The sequence below is a fragment of the Lissotriton vulgaris genome, chromosome 4_1, assembly GCF_964263255.1.
Source record: "Lissotriton vulgaris chromosome 4_1, aLisVul1.2, whole genome shotgun sequence".
Lineage (NCBI taxonomy): Eukaryota > Metazoa > Chordata > Amphibia > Caudata > Salamandridae > Lissotriton > Lissotriton vulgaris.
In genome coordinates, this window is record NC_141691.1 from 2,044,973,313 (window position 1) to 2,044,991,643 (window position 18,331).

The 18,331-nt window shown below is 47.7% G+C and overlaps 1 protein-coding gene across 1 annotated transcript in view; it reads right to left on the bottom strand.

The window, feature by feature from the left end:
* Positions 1-18,331, bottom strand: part of NUGGC (nuclear GTPase, germinal center associated) — a 1,233,257-nt gene that overhangs the window by 1,008,498 nt on the left and 206,428 nt on the right. Inside the window, exon 7 of the mRNA XM_086966431.1 lies at positions 10,125-11,337. Within this exon, the coding sequence (XP_086822557.1) occupies positions 10,125-11,337 (1,213 nt within the window). The remainder of the gene's footprint in view (positions 1-10,124; positions 11,338-18,331) is intronic.

The following is an 18,331-nucleotide window of genomic DNA, read 5'->3' on the forward strand; positions in this document are numbered from 1 at the left end:
GTTTGCTTAAGTTGGACCTGGTTAGTCTACTGACTTCTACCTGTCCCTTGTCTGCCTCATCCCCAGAGGGATCCTCATTCTCATCATCCTCTACATCTTCAGTCTCAGTTGAGAGGTGGATGAGGTCAGGATTGTCTCTGGTTCCCTCAAGGGGAGGCATGCCTCCTTCTGGATTAGAAGGGCTAAGAAGTCTCTCAGCCTTTCTGGCATCATAAGTCTCTAGGAGACCAATCAGAAAGGAGGTGGTGGGGTTAGACCCCTGCTTAATCTTCCTAGAGGTACATACTTGTCGTAACTCATGGAAGCTAAGCACAGTATATCTTGAAGGGATGACCTGTGGAGGGTCAACTGACACAAGGGGAGACTCAGAGTTTCCTCCTTTGTCCGACATACTGTTTCTAGTGTGGTGTAAGTGATGCACCTACCTACACTATGTGTTTACCTACTGATCCCTTGCTAAGAGTTGCAGCCAAGGTGTGCTAAGCCTTGAGGAGCTGCAACAGCTGGTTCAGTAGAACTCAGAGTATTCTAAGCTTGATTATATGTACTAACAGTACTTATGTGATCTTTCAACAAGATATTCTTAGGATACGTGTGGTAAAACAACAGCAAGCTCAAATCCCAACCGCTGCTCACCAATGTGAGAAGGTGGCCTGATATGCAGTGCTCACTATTCTAGTGAACACTATGTATCAGTCCAGCAACCCTTATTGATGATTGGTTGTAAGTCAACCTTATAGACCAGCTATCCTAGTAGCGTGGATACGAGCAGTCTAAGGCTAAAGACTCGAGAGGGCGTGTTAAGCCAGCTGTTATACCACATATACCCCTTGAACACCAAGTGAAAGGACACCACACAAGTGTTATGAAAATAAACAGTTATTTATTAAGAATCACAACAGCCCTGTACTCTTTATGAGGACAGGGTACTAAGCACAAACCAAAACTCTTACGAAAATACTTAAGTTAGCACAGTATATACAAATGCCCGAGGGGCACGGAAAACCATATACTTGAAAAGTGGAATGCGAAATTACTAGCAGGTAAGTACAGTACTAATAGCCTTTGGAATCGCTAGGACTTGACTATAGAATCGTTAGATTACTTCTAGGAGACCCAGGGGACTCGGGTGCAGTGTGTGCACTCTCACGCGAGATGCGGGACAAAGTCTATGGTAGCTAGAATTTGCAAAGTTAGTGTTCTCGGGCGAACCCGACCTGGTAGGGAGAAAACGAAAGTAGATTCTGACCCTTGGATAGTGAGGCTATGCTGGGGCACCGAAATGCCGAAGTTACCTAGCCCAGGGGCTGCAGCTGCATAGGACTCAAAAGACGTCGGGAATCCTCGTTGACGGACCAGGAGCCTGGAAGAAAGAAGTTGCTGGCAGGCGACCAGTGAAGAAAGTTCGGTGGATCCAAGCCTGGATCGATGGAAGATGACACCTGAAAGCAGAGGGGACCAAGTTCGAGACTACTAGCCAGTAGTCAGTGGGCACCAGGAGGGCACCGGATGGTAGCCACCTCGACAAGGCGTGTGGGTGACGCTGGGCTCGGAGATCTCACGGACCAGGAGGTGTTGTCGGCGACCAGGAAGGAGGATCGAGCTGTCCCACGAAGATAGAAGCTGTTGGCGTCGCTGGACCCAGGATTGGGCAACAAAGCCTTGGTAAATTCAAGCCCACGCGGTGGACCTAAAATGGCGTCTGGAGTGGACCAGGAGGGTCCGGGGTGCCTCTCTTCAAGAAGGAAGCAAGGGCCAGTCTGGAGCAACCAGACCAGCAGCAGTGATGTCGTCGGGCGTCGTTCAGAAGGCCACAAGCCAGCCGGCTAGTAGCCAAACAACGCGGTGCACAGCAAACAGCAGAAGGGCCCCACGCAGATCGTGGAGATGCAGGGAGGCTGATCTTGGATGCTGGAGCTGTGCAGGGTCGGGGCTTCTCGGACCCCAAAGCACTCACCAGTGGAGGACAGGGTGGGCTTGCAGTAAAGATGTCGTGCAGTCTTGGCGATCGTCGGTCCCTCGAGGTCTCGTCGCACTCACGGTTCTCAGCTTTGCTGTAGAGGTGAGTAGAGGTCAGAGGTGCCAGGGAAGCCGGGTCTCGTCGAGCTGGGTCGTCGGATTCGTGATGAAGGACTTGCAGCAGACCGCAGTGTTCTTTAGGATGGTGCCCGCTTGATGCAGGGTGACTACTCCTTAGCCACAAGGGAGAATCTTGAAGAAGAAATCGTGAAGTCCTTTCGAAGAAAGTCGTGTCTTGATTCCAAAGATGATCTAATTTTAACAGGGGGCCCGCTCCCATCTTTATACTAAAAAAGGGGGCTGACCCGGTGACTAGGTCCTGCCTATGGGTGGGACCAGGAGGGGGGTGGTTACACCCCTCTCCCCTGCCGGACATTCCCCAGGCCAGGGGCTGGTGTGCCCCTGGAACTGGTTCTGACTGGCCTATGCGTAGTGAGCACCGGGTGCCACTCAGCAGTCACCTTCCTGCAAAGCCCTGCCTACCCAGGATACACAAAACCATGTCTGGGACGGTGCTAGCACCGCCCCTGACAGGAAACCCTATGTCCAAGCCTCCCTCGCTGGAAGGACTCCCAGCAGCAGGAGGTCAGACTCGTGTCTGTGGTGGCAGCATCCATTTTGTGGAGCTGAGGCTTCAGTTAACTTTAACCGGGGTTCACGGTTACATACATGTCGTGTCCCTCTAGAAGGGTGGAATGCTAACCCCGTCGCCAGAATTGGCGAGGGGTTAGTATTCCAATTCGTATGACACCTTACTCGACATGTTTTGATAAAGCAATACCAAAGTTAGCATTTAACCGCGAGGATTATAATGCACTTAAGAGTATATGGTATGCAATATCATGGAACAGCTATTAGGACTTGGTTCCGCAAGCTGCAGACAGGCTCAGCTCATGCCAGAGCACCATCTCACACGATTCCAAGCACTCTGCCTTCAGGATTGTCAAGGCCTGCCATAGGAGTGACTGATAGGAATCTGTGTGTCCATTTTAGGGTTAGGTATAGGTATACTACACCTACAGCAAAGGGTGATTACACGACTTTGCCCCAGCTGTCATGCAGCCAGTTGTGTCAAATTTAGGAGGCCAGCCAGGGGTGGCATAATACATGCTGCAGCCCCTGGCAGCCCTGGGTACACCTATGCCCTGAGTTACAGGGTCTGATAAGGTGGCCCAGTACCAATTGGTAAATGCACCTAGGGTACAGGTGGTAATTTAGAAAGAGAACAGCCAGGCTGTGGGTCTGATTGGCAGGCCCACAGCCCGAAAAAGTCGTAAACCAGTGAAACAAAAGCAAAAAATCTGGGTGATCATAGGAATGCAGACCCTACTCTCCTACACAACCAAGCCCAGGAAGTAGTGGAGGCAGTCTGGATATCCTGAGGGTCGCGGGGCAGGCCCCTAGGCAGTAGCATCTTGAGGGCAACAGGCCACGCTAGGTCCGCCTACGGCCTCAGATGAGGTATCCGGGCGTCAGGGTGAAACCAGGGGTGTGCATAAGCGCACTGAGCAACAAGATAGTAAAGGTAAAAGTCTGGTACTCCAAAACCGCCCCGTTCATAGGGCAGAGTCAGGGTTCGTCAGGAGACACGCGGATTCTTGTCCCCCCAAACCAGTCGCAGCAACAACGAGCGTAGCTGGGTGAAGAAAACCTTGGTTAGTGGAATCGGCATATTGTGGAACAGGTACAGGAAACGGGGAAGCACTACCATCTTTATGATAGCTATGCGTCCTGCCATGGAAAGAGGAAGGCGAAGCCAGTGGGCGAGGTTATCTTCCAGAAAGTCCAAGGCCCGGCCGTAGTTCAGGCGGACCATGGAGACTGCATCCAGGTGTACGTGGATACCGAGATATTTCACAGAGTCCGCGTTCCAGTCGAGTGGGAATGGACAGTCCCAACGTACTGTGGCGGGCGTAAGAGGAAAAATATCAGACTTGCGCCAGTTGATACGGAGGCCCGAGTACTCCCCGAACCGGGTTATCTCGAGGAGAAGGGGTTCCAGGTTCGTCTCAGGGGACCGGACATAGAGTATGGTATCGTCCGCATATAGAGAGATGAGGAGCGGGCCAGTACGAAACTGGAGGCCACGATGCAAATGCCGTTCTTGAAAGTGACAAACCAATGGGTCCATGGCTAGGATATACAACAGCGGGGAAAGAGGGCAGCCCTGTCGGGTGCCCCTCAAGAGTGGGAAGCTATCGGAGATGGTGCCATTAAGGCGCAGTCGCGCCCTAGGGGCGGCATAGAGCAGTTCTACAGTGGCGATGAACATCGCGGGCATGCCCATCCGTCGCATAACAGACAGAAAGAAAGGCCACTCCAGGGAGTCAAAGGCCTTCTTGGCGTCCAAAAACACCGCCGCCGCCGGGGTGTCAGGGTCTGAAGTAGTGTGGCTCACTGGTTAGAGGCGGCAGACCCGAGAGCAGAGGACGGCCCGGGACCAGGGTTCGATTCCCGGCGCGGCAGGTTTCTGGACCAGGGTCAGCGGACTCGATAATTCTCTCGCCTCGGTGCCCACTCTGATCAGCGATCACACTCGGCAACTCTGGGCATTAGCTTGCCTCATCTTCACTAACGGCCCCACCAGACCGCCGGGGATGCCTGGTCTCACCCTGGAGATACCCATTAAGGGACCATCTCTCAGGGAAGCCAGGAAGGGTTTCGCAGCGGTCGAAGCGCCTTGGGACCCTCCGGGTAAGTAGTGCGCTATATAAATGCCTATACAAACATACATACATACATTCTGTGTAGGACAGAAAAAAGAGTTCTAAGATTAAAGGAGGTGGAGCGATGGGGAACGAATCCGGATTGGGCAGGGGAAATAATCTGCTCCACTAGGAGCGATAAGCGGATTGCGAGGACCTTGGCCAAGTGTTGTCTAGCAGTGTGTTGTGTATGCAAGAAGTTCAATTCTCTGTCTGCGACGTCCCTGAAGTCTTGCAGCAGGCCCAGACGTTTGATCTCTAAAGCGCCATCAGGGTCAGGGAGTCTGGAACTATCCAACACGGCAATGTCTTTCTCAATACGAGTCATTGTGGCTCGGATCTCGCGTAAGGACCCAACATATTTCGTGATGCACACCCCCCGGATGGTGGCCTTGAAACCCTCCCACAATGCGGCCCATGTGTCAACAGTGCCCATGTTAAGCTCAAAATAGTCTTCTATCGCCTTGCGAATGTCTTCCTTAAAAACGGGGTCAGCCAATGCCTTGCCAGGGAAGCGCCATTGCCTCTCGTACCCTCCCAGTCTGGGAACCAGGAGAGTCAAAAGTATAGGAGAGTGGTCTGAAAAGGTACGTGGGAGTATAGAGTGTGTATCCACCCAACCAACCACACCCGGGGAGAGAAGCCAATAGTCAATCCTAGTGCTAGTATTATGATATCCAGAATGATGTGTGTAAGCGGGCGAGTGGGGGTGAAGCCGGGCTTCGACATCAATAAGGGGATAGTGTGCACACATGGTTGAGAGCACAGCACGAGAGTGAGGTTTGCAATCCGGTGATGTAGAGGTGCTATCCCGTGCAGGGTCCATCAACAAATTAAAATCCCCACCCACCACCAACATGTCAGTGTCGATGCGTAGCAAAACGTCATGGAGACCCTGGAGCATGGCAGGGGAGTCGGTGTTGGGCCCATACACTCCAACAAAAGTAATCTTAAAGCCGAGAAGCGTCCCAGTGACCACTATATATCTACCCTCCTTATCAAGAACGCTATCAGAGTGTACAAAGGGGACCCGCCGGTGCGCCAAAATGGCTACCCCTCGCGCATACCTACTGTAGTTAGCGAAGAACCTGTGCGCGCCCCAGCCCTTGGCAACCATAGCAGAATCAGCCTGCCCCAGGTGTCTCCTGGAGGAACAACACATCCACCCCATGTCGAGCTGCATAGTTCAGGACTTGCTTCCTTTTTCTAGTGTCGTTGAGTCCCCGAACATTCCACGACATCAGAACCAGTCTGGAAGGACCGGGCTGCTGAACTACTCTAGCCATGCAAAACCGTACAGGACATCAGTGAACAATCTTGTGTGTATCCGCCGCTGCCCCCCCACAAAATAGGCATCTCTCAGAGCGAAAAACAAAGCATGCACAGGAACATTCCAACTAATGCATGAAACAATCCCACCCAGCCTCACGTGAACCCCCCGGAGGCACCACCCAGCCCAAAAAACAATACCAACAGCAGTATAAAGAAGCAGGAGTCCAATGCAAGTCTTGCAAAAAAGAAACATTCTCAGAAAAGAGCACCAAGCGGCTCGCGCCATGGGGGGAGGCAACGCTCCGCCGGGCAGACGCAACATTCAGGTCGACATTCAAATCGTATCAGCGTGTAAGAGCCCTGCCAGGAGATTCAAGTAGTTAACAGTGCAGCGCATTAGTGAGTGGCCTAGAGAAGGGGAGACAGGAGTCAGCCCTGTCCGCTCTCAGCAAAAAGGTCGGCGCTAGCCTGCGAGTTCATGTCCGGTGGGGATTGCTGCGCTTTATCCGAGGACCGTGGCGACCCTCTATTTTTATAGGCTAGGCAGAACTCTTGTGCCTCGGTGGGAGAGTCAAATATGCGGAACCTGCCATCGACGTCTACCCTCAGTCTAGCAGGGTACAGCATGCCATAGCGCAGTCCCAGTTTACGCAGCGAGGCCTTGACGCCAGTGTATTTGCGACGGGCATCCTGCACCATCATCGTGAAATCTGGAAAGATAGAAAGCACCCCACCCTGCCATTTCACTTCGCCCGCCTCAAGAGCGGCTTTCAGGGCAGCATCCCTGTCCCTAAAGTTCATGAGTCTGGCAATGATGGGGCGAGGTGGCAGCCCTGGGGCGGGCCGAGGACCCAAGGATCTATGTGCCCGTTCCACCACGAAGCCAGTTGTGAAAGTGTCTCTGCCGAACAAGTCAATCAGGAGCTGTTCCACAAAGTGTCAAAGCGGCCAGTGGCCGTCGTCTCCGCCACACCAATAATGCGAATGTTATTGCGCCTACTACGCGCTTCCAAATCCTCGTTCTTAATGGCCACCTCCTTAAGGATCTTCTCCACCCGCTCCAGTCTTTTCAGCGTGGAAGCAGCGCCATCCTCCAGGTCAGAGACTCGGGATTCAGCCACATCTAGACGCCTATCGTGGGACTGGATTTTCGCGCCCATCTCGGCCATCTTCTGATCAAGGGCGTCAAAGCGGGAGTCAATGGTTTGAACCCCGCTCGCATCTCGCCAAGCATCTCAGCCACCATACCCGCCATGTCCGTCGATGGCGCAGGGCTAGCCGAAGCAGCAGATCTGGTAGGCTGATTGTCGGCCGAGCAGATGGGGGGGTTTATCGAAGCTGAGCTTTTTCTGCGTGGGGTCCTTCCGTCGCGTTGTAGCCGGTGGGCCCATCCCGCCTCCAGCCGTTCGTGAGGATGAGGGATCAATAGTAGGAGCAAAGGTGTGGGCAGCGCTGGGGACAGGCGTGTGTTGATGGTAAAACACAGCGGTGGGGGCAAGAATGCGGAGCCCCCACTAGACGGAGATACGCGGGGCCGCCTGAGAGACCCCCGAGAGACCCCCCCCCGTGCACCTTTCGCCACCCCCCGACCGCACCCAGGGCCAGCCGCCCGCCGTCCCCGCCCGTCACCACCCAGCCCAGGCAGGCCCAAAAAATCGAGGCCCCGGCTCCCGAGGCCGGACCAGGCCCGAAGGACCGGATCAGCACCGGGGGCCAAAAACCCCCACCAAAGGAGCCCACCCGGGACCAGTAACGGACCGGGGAGGGCACAACAGCGGCCCGAATGCCAAGGGGGGGGGACGTGGGAACCAGAGGGAGACTCACCAGGCGCTCCGGCGCGATAGGGCTCACGTCCGGCGGGACCAGACAGGCCCCACCGCCCCTCCGCGATCCTCAGCGTCCACGCCGTCCCCCGGTCTCAGGCAGCAGCCATCAGCACACCACGGCCTCCGGGGACAGAAGCAGGCATTTTCCGACCCCAGGCATTGTCGGATCACATGGGAATGTCGCCTTTTTCCAGCCCGTCCGGCGGAGCTCTACAATCAGGCGGCCATTGCGATCGCCTGCGTAGCCACGCCCCCCAACAGATATACTTATTTGAAGTTAGATATAGATTCAGACATTGATCCAAAATCGATCTGCCCGGCCTGAAGCCATATTGAACCTTGGAAAGAATATCGTTTTCATCCGCCCACGACATCGCCTGCTTAAAAGTACCCTACCCAAGACCTTCACCACAGATTCAATCAGTGATATTGGGCTTAGAACTGGTGATTGTCCATGTCCCCCTTTTTGAAAACTGGAAAAATTACAGCAGCGGAACATGAAGGTGGAGTCTCCTCCCTCACTGCAGCATTAAAGACCAACATCAGAGCTGGACCCCAGATCTCAATGTTGTCCAAAAACAGATCCGGGCTGTCCACTCAGGACATGGGGCCTTATTGCAAGACAAACCCCAAATACTCTGGGATACTTCATCCAGCATAAAAACGACATTGCATCTATTTCTCGCTAGTCCACCCAAGTCCTCCTCAACTCCACTGAGGCCACATTTAAATACCCTCTCAAAATGTTACCTCCACTGTTGCTCAGAGATGTGATAGCATATAACCGGGCCAGTTACATCAGTAAAACAAGGCTTGTTTATCACCCTCCAAAACAGAGAGCTATATCTGGTCTCACTACCTTGAAATAAATTATTCCACAAACGTTTGCATAAAATAAGTTTACAGTTTTCTAGAGCCTTCCTGTGCTCCCTTCGAAAGGAGACGGCAAGATCCCTGTTTCTGGGTACCTGCTTCAGAGCGACCTTCAGTTGACTGATGGTCAAAAATGATCGGGGATTTAAAAAAAAAAAAAAACAGACCACAAGACAAAAAAAATTGCCAAAAGTAAAGAAGTGAACAAGTAAATTCAATTATTATGAAGATCAATTAAGATTCTAGGATATATTATTGGAGATACAATGTTGGTATAGAACAAGGTATTAAGCAATAGTATTTAATTTTAAATGCATCACATGCGTGGTTATCTGGAAACCAGGTATCCTGGCATTTTCAAAATGCGGCCGTCTTCCTCAGTATCCTCAAACAAAGCAAATAGTTCCGAGCACTGAGCGGGATTACCAAAAAGGCCCACCTGGCAAATCTACTGAAGCAAAATCTGGAAATTGGAGTCAATGAACTCCAGAGAAATGAAGAGTTCAGTTAGACACATGCAGGATAAAACACCTTTTTAGATAGTGAGAGGGTGACATGACGAACTAAGCAGTAGCAAAGGTCAAGTGCTTTAAATGGGCAGCCCTTCTGCACCAACAGGTAAAGTATAGAGTTGAGCTGGGTAGTAATGTGATGCTTTTTCTGACTCAGGGGATCAGGAGGGCAGCAGCTGAACTTATGGCAGTAGTAAGAGAGAAAGACAAACAGTAACAATTGTCAAGGAAAGAAATAGTCATCATCTGAACTTTGTCTTTGCCCTTTACTCAAAACTCAGAGAAAAGAAAATAACAAAATCAAAATCAACCCCAGATTAAAGAAGAATCAATAGGATAACAAAAGGGCCCACACGGTCAGCCAGAATGAGTCATATCAAGAGACAGATTTTTTCAAAAAGGAACATCTCGGTTTTGGCCAAATGTAAGTGGAAAGAGGTAGTGTCTCTCCACGCCACAATAAACAAAGCTTATTTAACACATTTTAACACCTACCATGCTCATAACGAGCTCACCTCGTCATGAGCCACGGTGCTTGTGTGCTCATGACGAGCTGAGCTCGTCATGACCGTTAGAACGCTTGCACGCTGGGCAAATTCCCCTGCTGTACGAGCGTTCTAAAGAAACGAGTGTGGTCATGACGAGCTCAGCTCGTCATGGGCACCAGACCAGAGTGGCTCATGACGAGCTGAGCTCGTCATGAGCACCGGGGGACTGCGCACACCCACCTCTTCCCAGCGCAGCGGGGAAATATGCCCCGCAGGGAAGGGGTTAAGTAAACTAATGAGCTAAAGAAACTAAATCAAACTGTGTGTTAGATTTGGGAAACACATATGATAGGCTGCTAGAATTTGTATTTCAAAGATAGAAAAAGAATGGTTATATGCATGTGAAAATAATAAAATAAATCAACCTACCGCCACTGCTTTATGTGCCCATCTTCAACACCTTCAACATCGACAAGAACCTGCTCCATCTCATGAAGAACAGCATGGCATTCTTGTAATTCAAACTGAAGGTCCTTTTCTGAAAAAGCCCAGTCTCTCTGTACTGCCCACTCTCTGAAGACTAATTGGTGCACTGAGCCTGAAGGAGGAGTATCGCTGATAGTACCAGAATTGCTAATGTGATCACATTTTGGAAGCTCACCAAGAGGCCTTTGAAGAGAAAGGTCTTCAGCATGATCCAAACTCATTTGACCTTTAGAAACCAGGTCCCTGTGACCAGCAGAATTTTCCTCATCTGAAGAGTATACTCTCTCCAAATCCATTTCAGGCTGACTGAACTCAGAATCATCGTCAAACATACATGGAAGAAGCAAATTTTCTGGAAGTTTACGGTTCATAAGATCTTCCACACGCAATGGCGGATTAGAGGAGGGTTCGCGTTGTGCAGAGTCTTTATCAGAATTTATATTTGACAAAACTGGAATAATTGGGGAGTGAGGTGCAGAATAATCCTGCACTCTTGGGTTTAAATTAACATTTTCTTTAATATGCTCTTCACTTGAAGACAGTCCACACCCACTGGAGCTGGTCACCTTCTTATTGAAGAATGTCTGATGTTCAGTTTCTCTGGTCTGTCTCTCTTCCGATAGAATATTGGATGACCTCTGTGACAGGAGTACATCTTCCCTGTTATGCAAGTCTGTATGCCCCTGCCATCCAAATCCACCTCCTGATGTATCCCCATTATCGTCATGTTCAACCTTGAATTCCATTTTCACAGGCTGTTCTTCTTCACTGCTGTCAATCACAATGGGAGGGTAGCTTGATTCAGGAGCGTCCATTATGCTTCCACTGCACGAAGAGCTGCAATGTTTTTTTCCAGTATGAGGCACACTGCTGGTAGATAAACCACTTTTGCCAAGAATGCGACAACGTTTTAGCCTCTTCGTTGACAAGCCATGCTTCACCTTTGGTGAAGGCAGAACAGGTTTCTCATCTTCAGAATCAGAGGAAATTACAATGAAATTACTGCATTGGCTTTTAATTATCAAGGAAGTAGAGTTTTCAAAATCTCTGGGTGCTTTTCTCTTCAAATGTGTTGTGGAAGGGACAGCTCTCCCCTTGAGGGCAGAAACCTTTTCTTGTAGAAGCAAATCCCGATCTTTTCCATTATAGACTTCATCTGAGGAAATAGATAAAGTTTATTACTTTCAGGAAACAGACAATGATGTTGGATGGTTAAAAGGATTTACTCACTGCCAACATAGATCATCACATCAGTGCATGTTGAAGGTTCTCGAACTGCAAAACATTAGCAGACTGCTTACAGTGATTACATTTCACCCTGAGCGAGTTAAGTCTTCAAATGCTAACTACAATTCACCTACAATTACATAACACTGGCTCTGTGGAAGTAGCTTCTAGCATTTCTTTCCATACATACCCATGCTGAAAAAATACTTTTAAGAAAACATAAAAAGGAACCACAGGAAAGCACAGCTGGGCCTATGTGGTCCCTTCAATTCATGTCTTCCAAGTCTCAAGTTTAATTCATGCTTTCTCAGGATCACCTACATTTATCACATTCATTTTTAATTTGATCCACTTCAGCTTGAAGTTGTAACAAACTCTGCATACTACCACTGAAGAATAAAAAATTATTATATATTTTAATTTTCAGACACACCGCCCTGTCACATATTTCCAAAACCTGCTTACCTGTTGTATTGTTTTATTCCTTCAAATATTTTGTTGCATATACCATATTCCTCAATCTTTTCATCGACAAAAACAATTCCTCCAATGTGATAATTGTTTACATTCTTATGTCCCAGGTGGTGGTTTTAAACCAGGACTGTTTATTAGCTCTTGTCTTACTTGTCTTCAACATGCACAGACCATTTCAAATATTAACTAAAGAAACAGAAGTGAAAAATTGTTGTGTATGATGTTTTTAGTACACTTAAATACTTTCCCTCCAAAAGAAAGCATTTCTTTTAAAAATCTGTTGCTTTAATTCCTGAAGAATGGATCATGATCAAGCACAAACCTTAATGCTCCAGGTTCTGTACAATACTCGTGTGCTCGTGTGCATGCAACCATTCCCGACATTGGTTTATGTATGGAGAACATTAACCCAGGGGACGGTTGGATGAATGTTGTGTAGAGCGAATACTAACACCAGTAGAACTGTCAGACTATATTTCTTTTATATATTTAACTAATCCCTCGCAAAATGCTAGGAATTTGATATAAAAGGCCATAGATGCTAAAAGAGAGAACCGTCAAATCGCAGACTATGTCTCACATAAAAATATCACAGGGACATCTTAAGAGTATGCCTTAAAAATATGAAAATGTGTGACAAAATAGTTTGGGAAAAACAAAAAAAGATCAAATTCTTTTATGAAAATTCAAAATAAAGCCTGGAAAGTATGGCCAAATTAGATAATTGCTTGAATAAGAGGTGTAGTAGGTAAAAAGAATAGTGTAGCGGGAGATGGGTTTAGGAATTGTTTAGTGTAAAGGGAGGTGAAAGGGGAGGAGCAAGGAAAGATGTACTAGTTTAGGATTAGGGTTTGTGTTTAAGGTTATGTGTGAGAGTAAGGGTTAAGACAAGGGATAGAGGTAGGGATAGGATTAGGTGTTGGGTTACAGTAAGCAAACATTTAAGATATAGTTTAAGGGTTGGTGCAAAGGGAACGGGTTATGGTACGGATTAGATTATGGGATCGAGTTGGAGTTCTATACGATTAGGGGGTACAGTAAGAAGTGGTGTAAATGATGGCTCAAAGTTAGGGTTATGATCAGAATTAACATCAGATTGCTGGATATTTGTTGACTGAATCTCTCGTCTACAGTGATGACGTTCTCGCTGGGTGAAGTTTAGCTGAGGACGTTTGCCAGCATAGTCATTTTCCAAGGTTGTGGAAGGTGTGTCCACGGACAGAGAGATCATTGAAGATGATTTCATCGCTGTAGCAGTCATTTTAGGGCAATTTCACCAGCAAAGCTTTGCATGGGTAGGAACCACCTTCAAATAGGATTTTTCTTTGGTTTCTTGAGCCAGGAGAGCAGGGAAGTCTAATCCTTCATGGTAGACTCAAAGGACTTTTACGCAGTAATCGTCTGCAGAGAAATCGGCTTCCATGGCTATTAAACATTTCTTAATGTAGAATCAATACTTCTGATTGTACATGTGCAAGAAGATTCAGCATTCAGGGCTCAGAGGATGGGGTCTTCTCTGTTATTCGGAGTCTTGTCACTAAAAGTGCTGCAGTTCAGTCTTTTGATGCATGCACTCATTGCCTTGTGAAGGAAGTATATGCTTTTAGTGTGGGTCTTGTCAATCAAGATTTCCTTGCCCCGTAAGACTTGAAAAAAGGTAGTGTATTCAGCCATGATGAAGGGAGAATATATGAGGCAAATGTAGGCATCAACCTCCCAGTCACTTGAAGAAAGGAGGCAGCACCTGAATCCCTAACAAGATTATTTTAGAAAGTTTAAGAAAAAAAAAGAGCAGAGCTATGGAAATTCTCGCTTGTCCTGAAGGCGGTGCAGCAGAAAATCTGTCAGTTTGAGCCTCTGAGGAGGGTTGGAACCCTTTGACCCTGCACCTCAGTGGCTGGACATTGGGCCATAAAAGGAGTTGGATGGGCTGTTGCTTATTTATGAATGGCTGACCATTTGCTTTCAGTGTCAGTTGCACTATTGAAATGCAAAGTTAACATTGACTATTGAAGGTTCTCAGTCTGACGTCAGACAATAATTCAAGCATGGAATCTATGACGGATTTAATGCTGAAGAAGAACAATTTTTACTTACCTGTAAACAGGTGGTTCTCCAGTATTGGTGTCTTTCATAAATTCACATGCTTGAATATTCCTCGTCGTCGGAGTGGAAGTCCCACGGTAAATAAAATAGCAATAACATACTCATAATATATATATGTAAAAACATAACAAATGAAATACACATTATAAAAGAGGCAGTAAATGCCTAGACATAATTCCACATAGGAATACATAAAGAGAGAAAAAAAATGGTCTATTCCTGTCATTATGTTGGTCCAAACTGTAGCCAATCATGCGGCAGCAGCCCTCCAGAACCTTCTCCTCAGAGCTCAGTACCTCAGATTTTAGTGGGCACAAGAGTGATCATAGAATCTATTAGGAGAAGCGAGCCTCTGAGGGGAGAGGGTGGGTCGCATGTGAAGCTATGAAAGACACCAATACTGGAGAACCACCTGTTTACAGGCAAGTAACACTTGTTCTTCTCCAGTATTAGGGTGTCTTTCATAGATTCACATGCTTTAATATAGAATAGGAAGCAGAAATGGCCAGAAAAGGCTTCATAGTCGTAATACACATGAACAGACTTAAAAGACATATATATATATATATATATATATATATATATATATATATATATATATTAGTCATAACAGTAAAATGGTAAACCATAATGGAGGAGGGAAGACAGAGGCTCACCTTATTGAAAAAGATTGCGAAGCACAGCCTGTCCTACTGCAGCATCTTCTTCATTGATGGCACCCAGGCAGTAGTGTTTCGTAAACGTGTGCTTGCTGGACCACGTGGCTGCTCTGCAGATCTGATGCAGCGGTACACCGGCGAACAAGGCAGTTGAAGACGACATCGCCCTGGTGGAATTGGCCCTCACAGAAGACTGTAGCTGCAGATGCAACTTGGTGTAGTTGATTGTGAATCCCAAGTCGTGCAGTTTTTGATTGGTCTGCGTTGTGTGACCTAGCTTTTATGAGCCAATCGTCTAGATATGGGAAGACATGGATGTGTTGTCTTCTGAGATGTGCTGCTACTACTGCTAGGCACTTTGTGAACACTCTTGGTGCAGTTGTGAACCCGAATGGAAGGACTTTGAACTGATAGTGTTGTCCTTCGAGTACAAACGTGAGATACTTCCTGTGAGAAGGATGTATAGGAATGTGGAAGTAGGCGTCCTTTAGATCTAGTGTTGTAAGTAAATCGCCTTGTTGTAGCAATGGGAGCACTTGTCGCAAAGAGATCATATAAAAATGATCTGAGTGTTTATATTGGTTGAGGGGTCTGAGGTCGAGAATTGGTCTTAGTGTCCCATCCTTCTTGGGTATTAGAAAGTACAGCGAGTAAACCCCTGTACCTTGATGTTGTAAAGGGACTATTTCTATTGCGTCCTTTTGAAGAAGTGATAGGACTTCTTGTTTGAGCAGCGTCAGATGTTCTGTGGACATTGGGCACTGTATGGGTGGTATGTGTGATGGGGTAGCTGTAAGTTCGAGGCAATAACTATACTGGATAATCTGTCTTACCCACTTGTCTGTTGTTATAGCACTCCAGACAGGTAGGAACTGTGTTAGTCTGCCCCCCCCCCGCCCCCCCACACAGGAGTAGAATGCTGTTGGGAGAGCAGAGGCAAGTCACTTGTTTGTGGTGGAAGAGGTTCTATTGTTGTTATTCCCTCTATAATATCCTCTACCAGAGGATGCTTGTGTGTTCGCTTTGAAGGAAGCTGAATTGTCTGCTCCAGCTTGTTTGGAGCCTCCTCTGTAAAAGGAGTGACGAAAGGAGCCTCTAGCTTGGGTGGAGCTCCCATAGATTTGGCTGTATCTGTATCTTTTTTCATTTTTTCAAGTGATGGGTCTACCTCAGGACCAAACAATTGCTGTTGGTTAAATGAGTGATTTAAGATGGTAGTTTGATTAAATCCTGAGATGCGTAGCCACGCATGACGTCTAAGTAGGACACTAGTGTTTATAGCTCTAGATGCAGTGCCTGCTACGTCAAGAGCGCACTTAATTGAGGCATTAGAAATTAATTTGCCTTCCTGTATTAGGTCATTTGCCTGCACTTTGTATTGATCAGGAAGATATTGTAGCAATGTCTCTAACTGATCATAATGAGCCCCATCATATCTTGCAAGGAGGGCTTGTGTATTAGCTAAACGCCATGTATTGCTAGCCTGGGCAGCTATCCTCTTGCCTGAAGCATCTATGACCTTAGATTCTTTATCAGGGGTTGGTGCTTCCCCTGATGTCTGTGAGTTAGCTCTTTTTCTAGCATTTGACACTACTAGGGAATCTAATGGTAGCTGTCCTTTAATGTAGGCAGGATCTACAGGAGCGGGTCTGTATTTTTTCTCTATTCTAGGGTTTAAAATCCTATTATGTACGGGATCTTTAAATACCACAGGGGCATGTTTAATAACCCCTTTGATCATAGGTAGGATCTGAACAGATCTTTGTGATTGTTCAAAGGTATCTAATAAGAAATCATCTTTTGCCTCATCTGAATGCATGGTGACTTTATATGTGGCTGCTCTGTTTAATGAGTGCCCAAAACCAATATTGTCCTATGGTGGAGAAGGTTTGGATGGGTATGTATGTGGGTCAGGAATATCCGGCACATCTTGTGTGTTTGGGTACTCCCAGTCTGGATCATCACTAGGGTAGGGGAAAGGCTTATCTGGATCTACCCCCCCTCCCATGCTGTATTCATCATTTTGAGGTGTACGTGAAGAATGATGAGTTATCTGGAGAATTTACAGGTGAGATATTAGTAATAGGAGATGAAGGAGATGAAGGAGAGGGAAGTATAGGAGAAGAAGGGTGCATAGGGGATGTGGCACTATCCTTCTTGACAGGCACTGCAGGTGTAGGTGTTGTGTCTGACTTCCTCTTCCCGACCAGTCTTTGGATCAATGTAAATCTTCTTTTGTAGAGGATCAGGTTGGAAAAGCTCTTCTCCTTGTGGAACTGTTGCCGGCGGCGATTTTTTCGGTTCTGGGCGTGGTTTATCCTTGTCTTTACGAGAATGTGTGATATGCAAATCACTAAGGAAGCTCACATTCTCGTATTATGTAAGGCACTGCTAGGCACAGTGTGACAAGGTCAGCGCCAACACCAACCAACCTGAAGAACAATTGTGAATCAGTGAGTGCACGGAGATCACAGGTTTTTTTTTATCCTTGTCTTTAGCCTTAGGAGCTGTGATAGGGTCCTTTGGCTTAGGTTTCGGCATCAAAGGTATTGTTTTTGGAGCCGAAGGCTGTTTGAGGGCTTGATGGTGTCGGAAACATGCTTTGTAGGTTTCGGTACCGAAGGTATTGGCTTCGGGGTCGAAGCTGGTTTCGTCGGCTTAGAGGCGTCAGAAACTGGCTTCATGTTTTTTTATTTTTAAGTCGATGGTTTCAGAACCGGGGCTTCTTTTGGTTTCGGTGCCGAGGGGGCTGGTGGGATCGGCACATGCGGTTTGCTCGGTAAGGAGCTACCGGAAGGCTTAATTATTTTCTTCGGAGCCGGGCTCGATGGCGGGGCTTTCGAAGTGTCTTTTCGGTCGCGACCGGGCCCCGTGGGCGGAGTGTTGACCCTGGTCTTCGATTTTGATGGGGATGGGTCAGGGGCAGTAGTACTCACGCATTGACCCGAAGGTATAGAGTCATTGGGGTCGTCTGCCTCGGACACGATTTGTAGATCGTTAGAATCTTCCTCTGGAACGAGCGGAACCTCTTCTTCGTCAAAGATATCCACCGGTTACGGTGCCGATCTGTGCATGTCGTGTCGACGGGCCCTCCGATCTCGAATAGTCTTTTTCGATCGAAAAGATGCACAGGCTGTGCAGCTTGACTCGTCATGTTCCGGTGATAAGCACAGGTTACAGACCTTGTGGTGGTCACAGTGTGGAAAATTTGCTCCACACTCGGGGCATTTTTTAAATAGCGTCCTTTCCATGAGGTGTAGGCCTTATGGCGTGGATAGGCCCAACGGTGAACGGAATCGAGCAGATGAGTTGAGTCGATGTTGTTATCGAAATTGTTTATAACTTTTTTTGCATTGAACTACCGTTCGAGGTAGATTTCGAAACGGAGCAGAAAAGTTACATTTGAATCCAGTGGCGGTAAAAAACTATCTAAGGATGGAGCCGATGCCCTTGTGCACTATCTTCCAAGGGAGGAGTCCGCTATCCTGTGACTACAAAGACTTCTTTCAAGACGACAACAACATGCAATCACCAGGTGGCGATCTAATGCAAAGTGTAGAATCTGCAGCTCATATACCTCGAACAAGAGGTTTACAAAGTACGGGGGTGCCCGAAGAAGTGGGACTAAAAATGGGGCACGTGGAACGCCCACCAAGGTGATTTATGTGTGTCCCCAACGGTTGA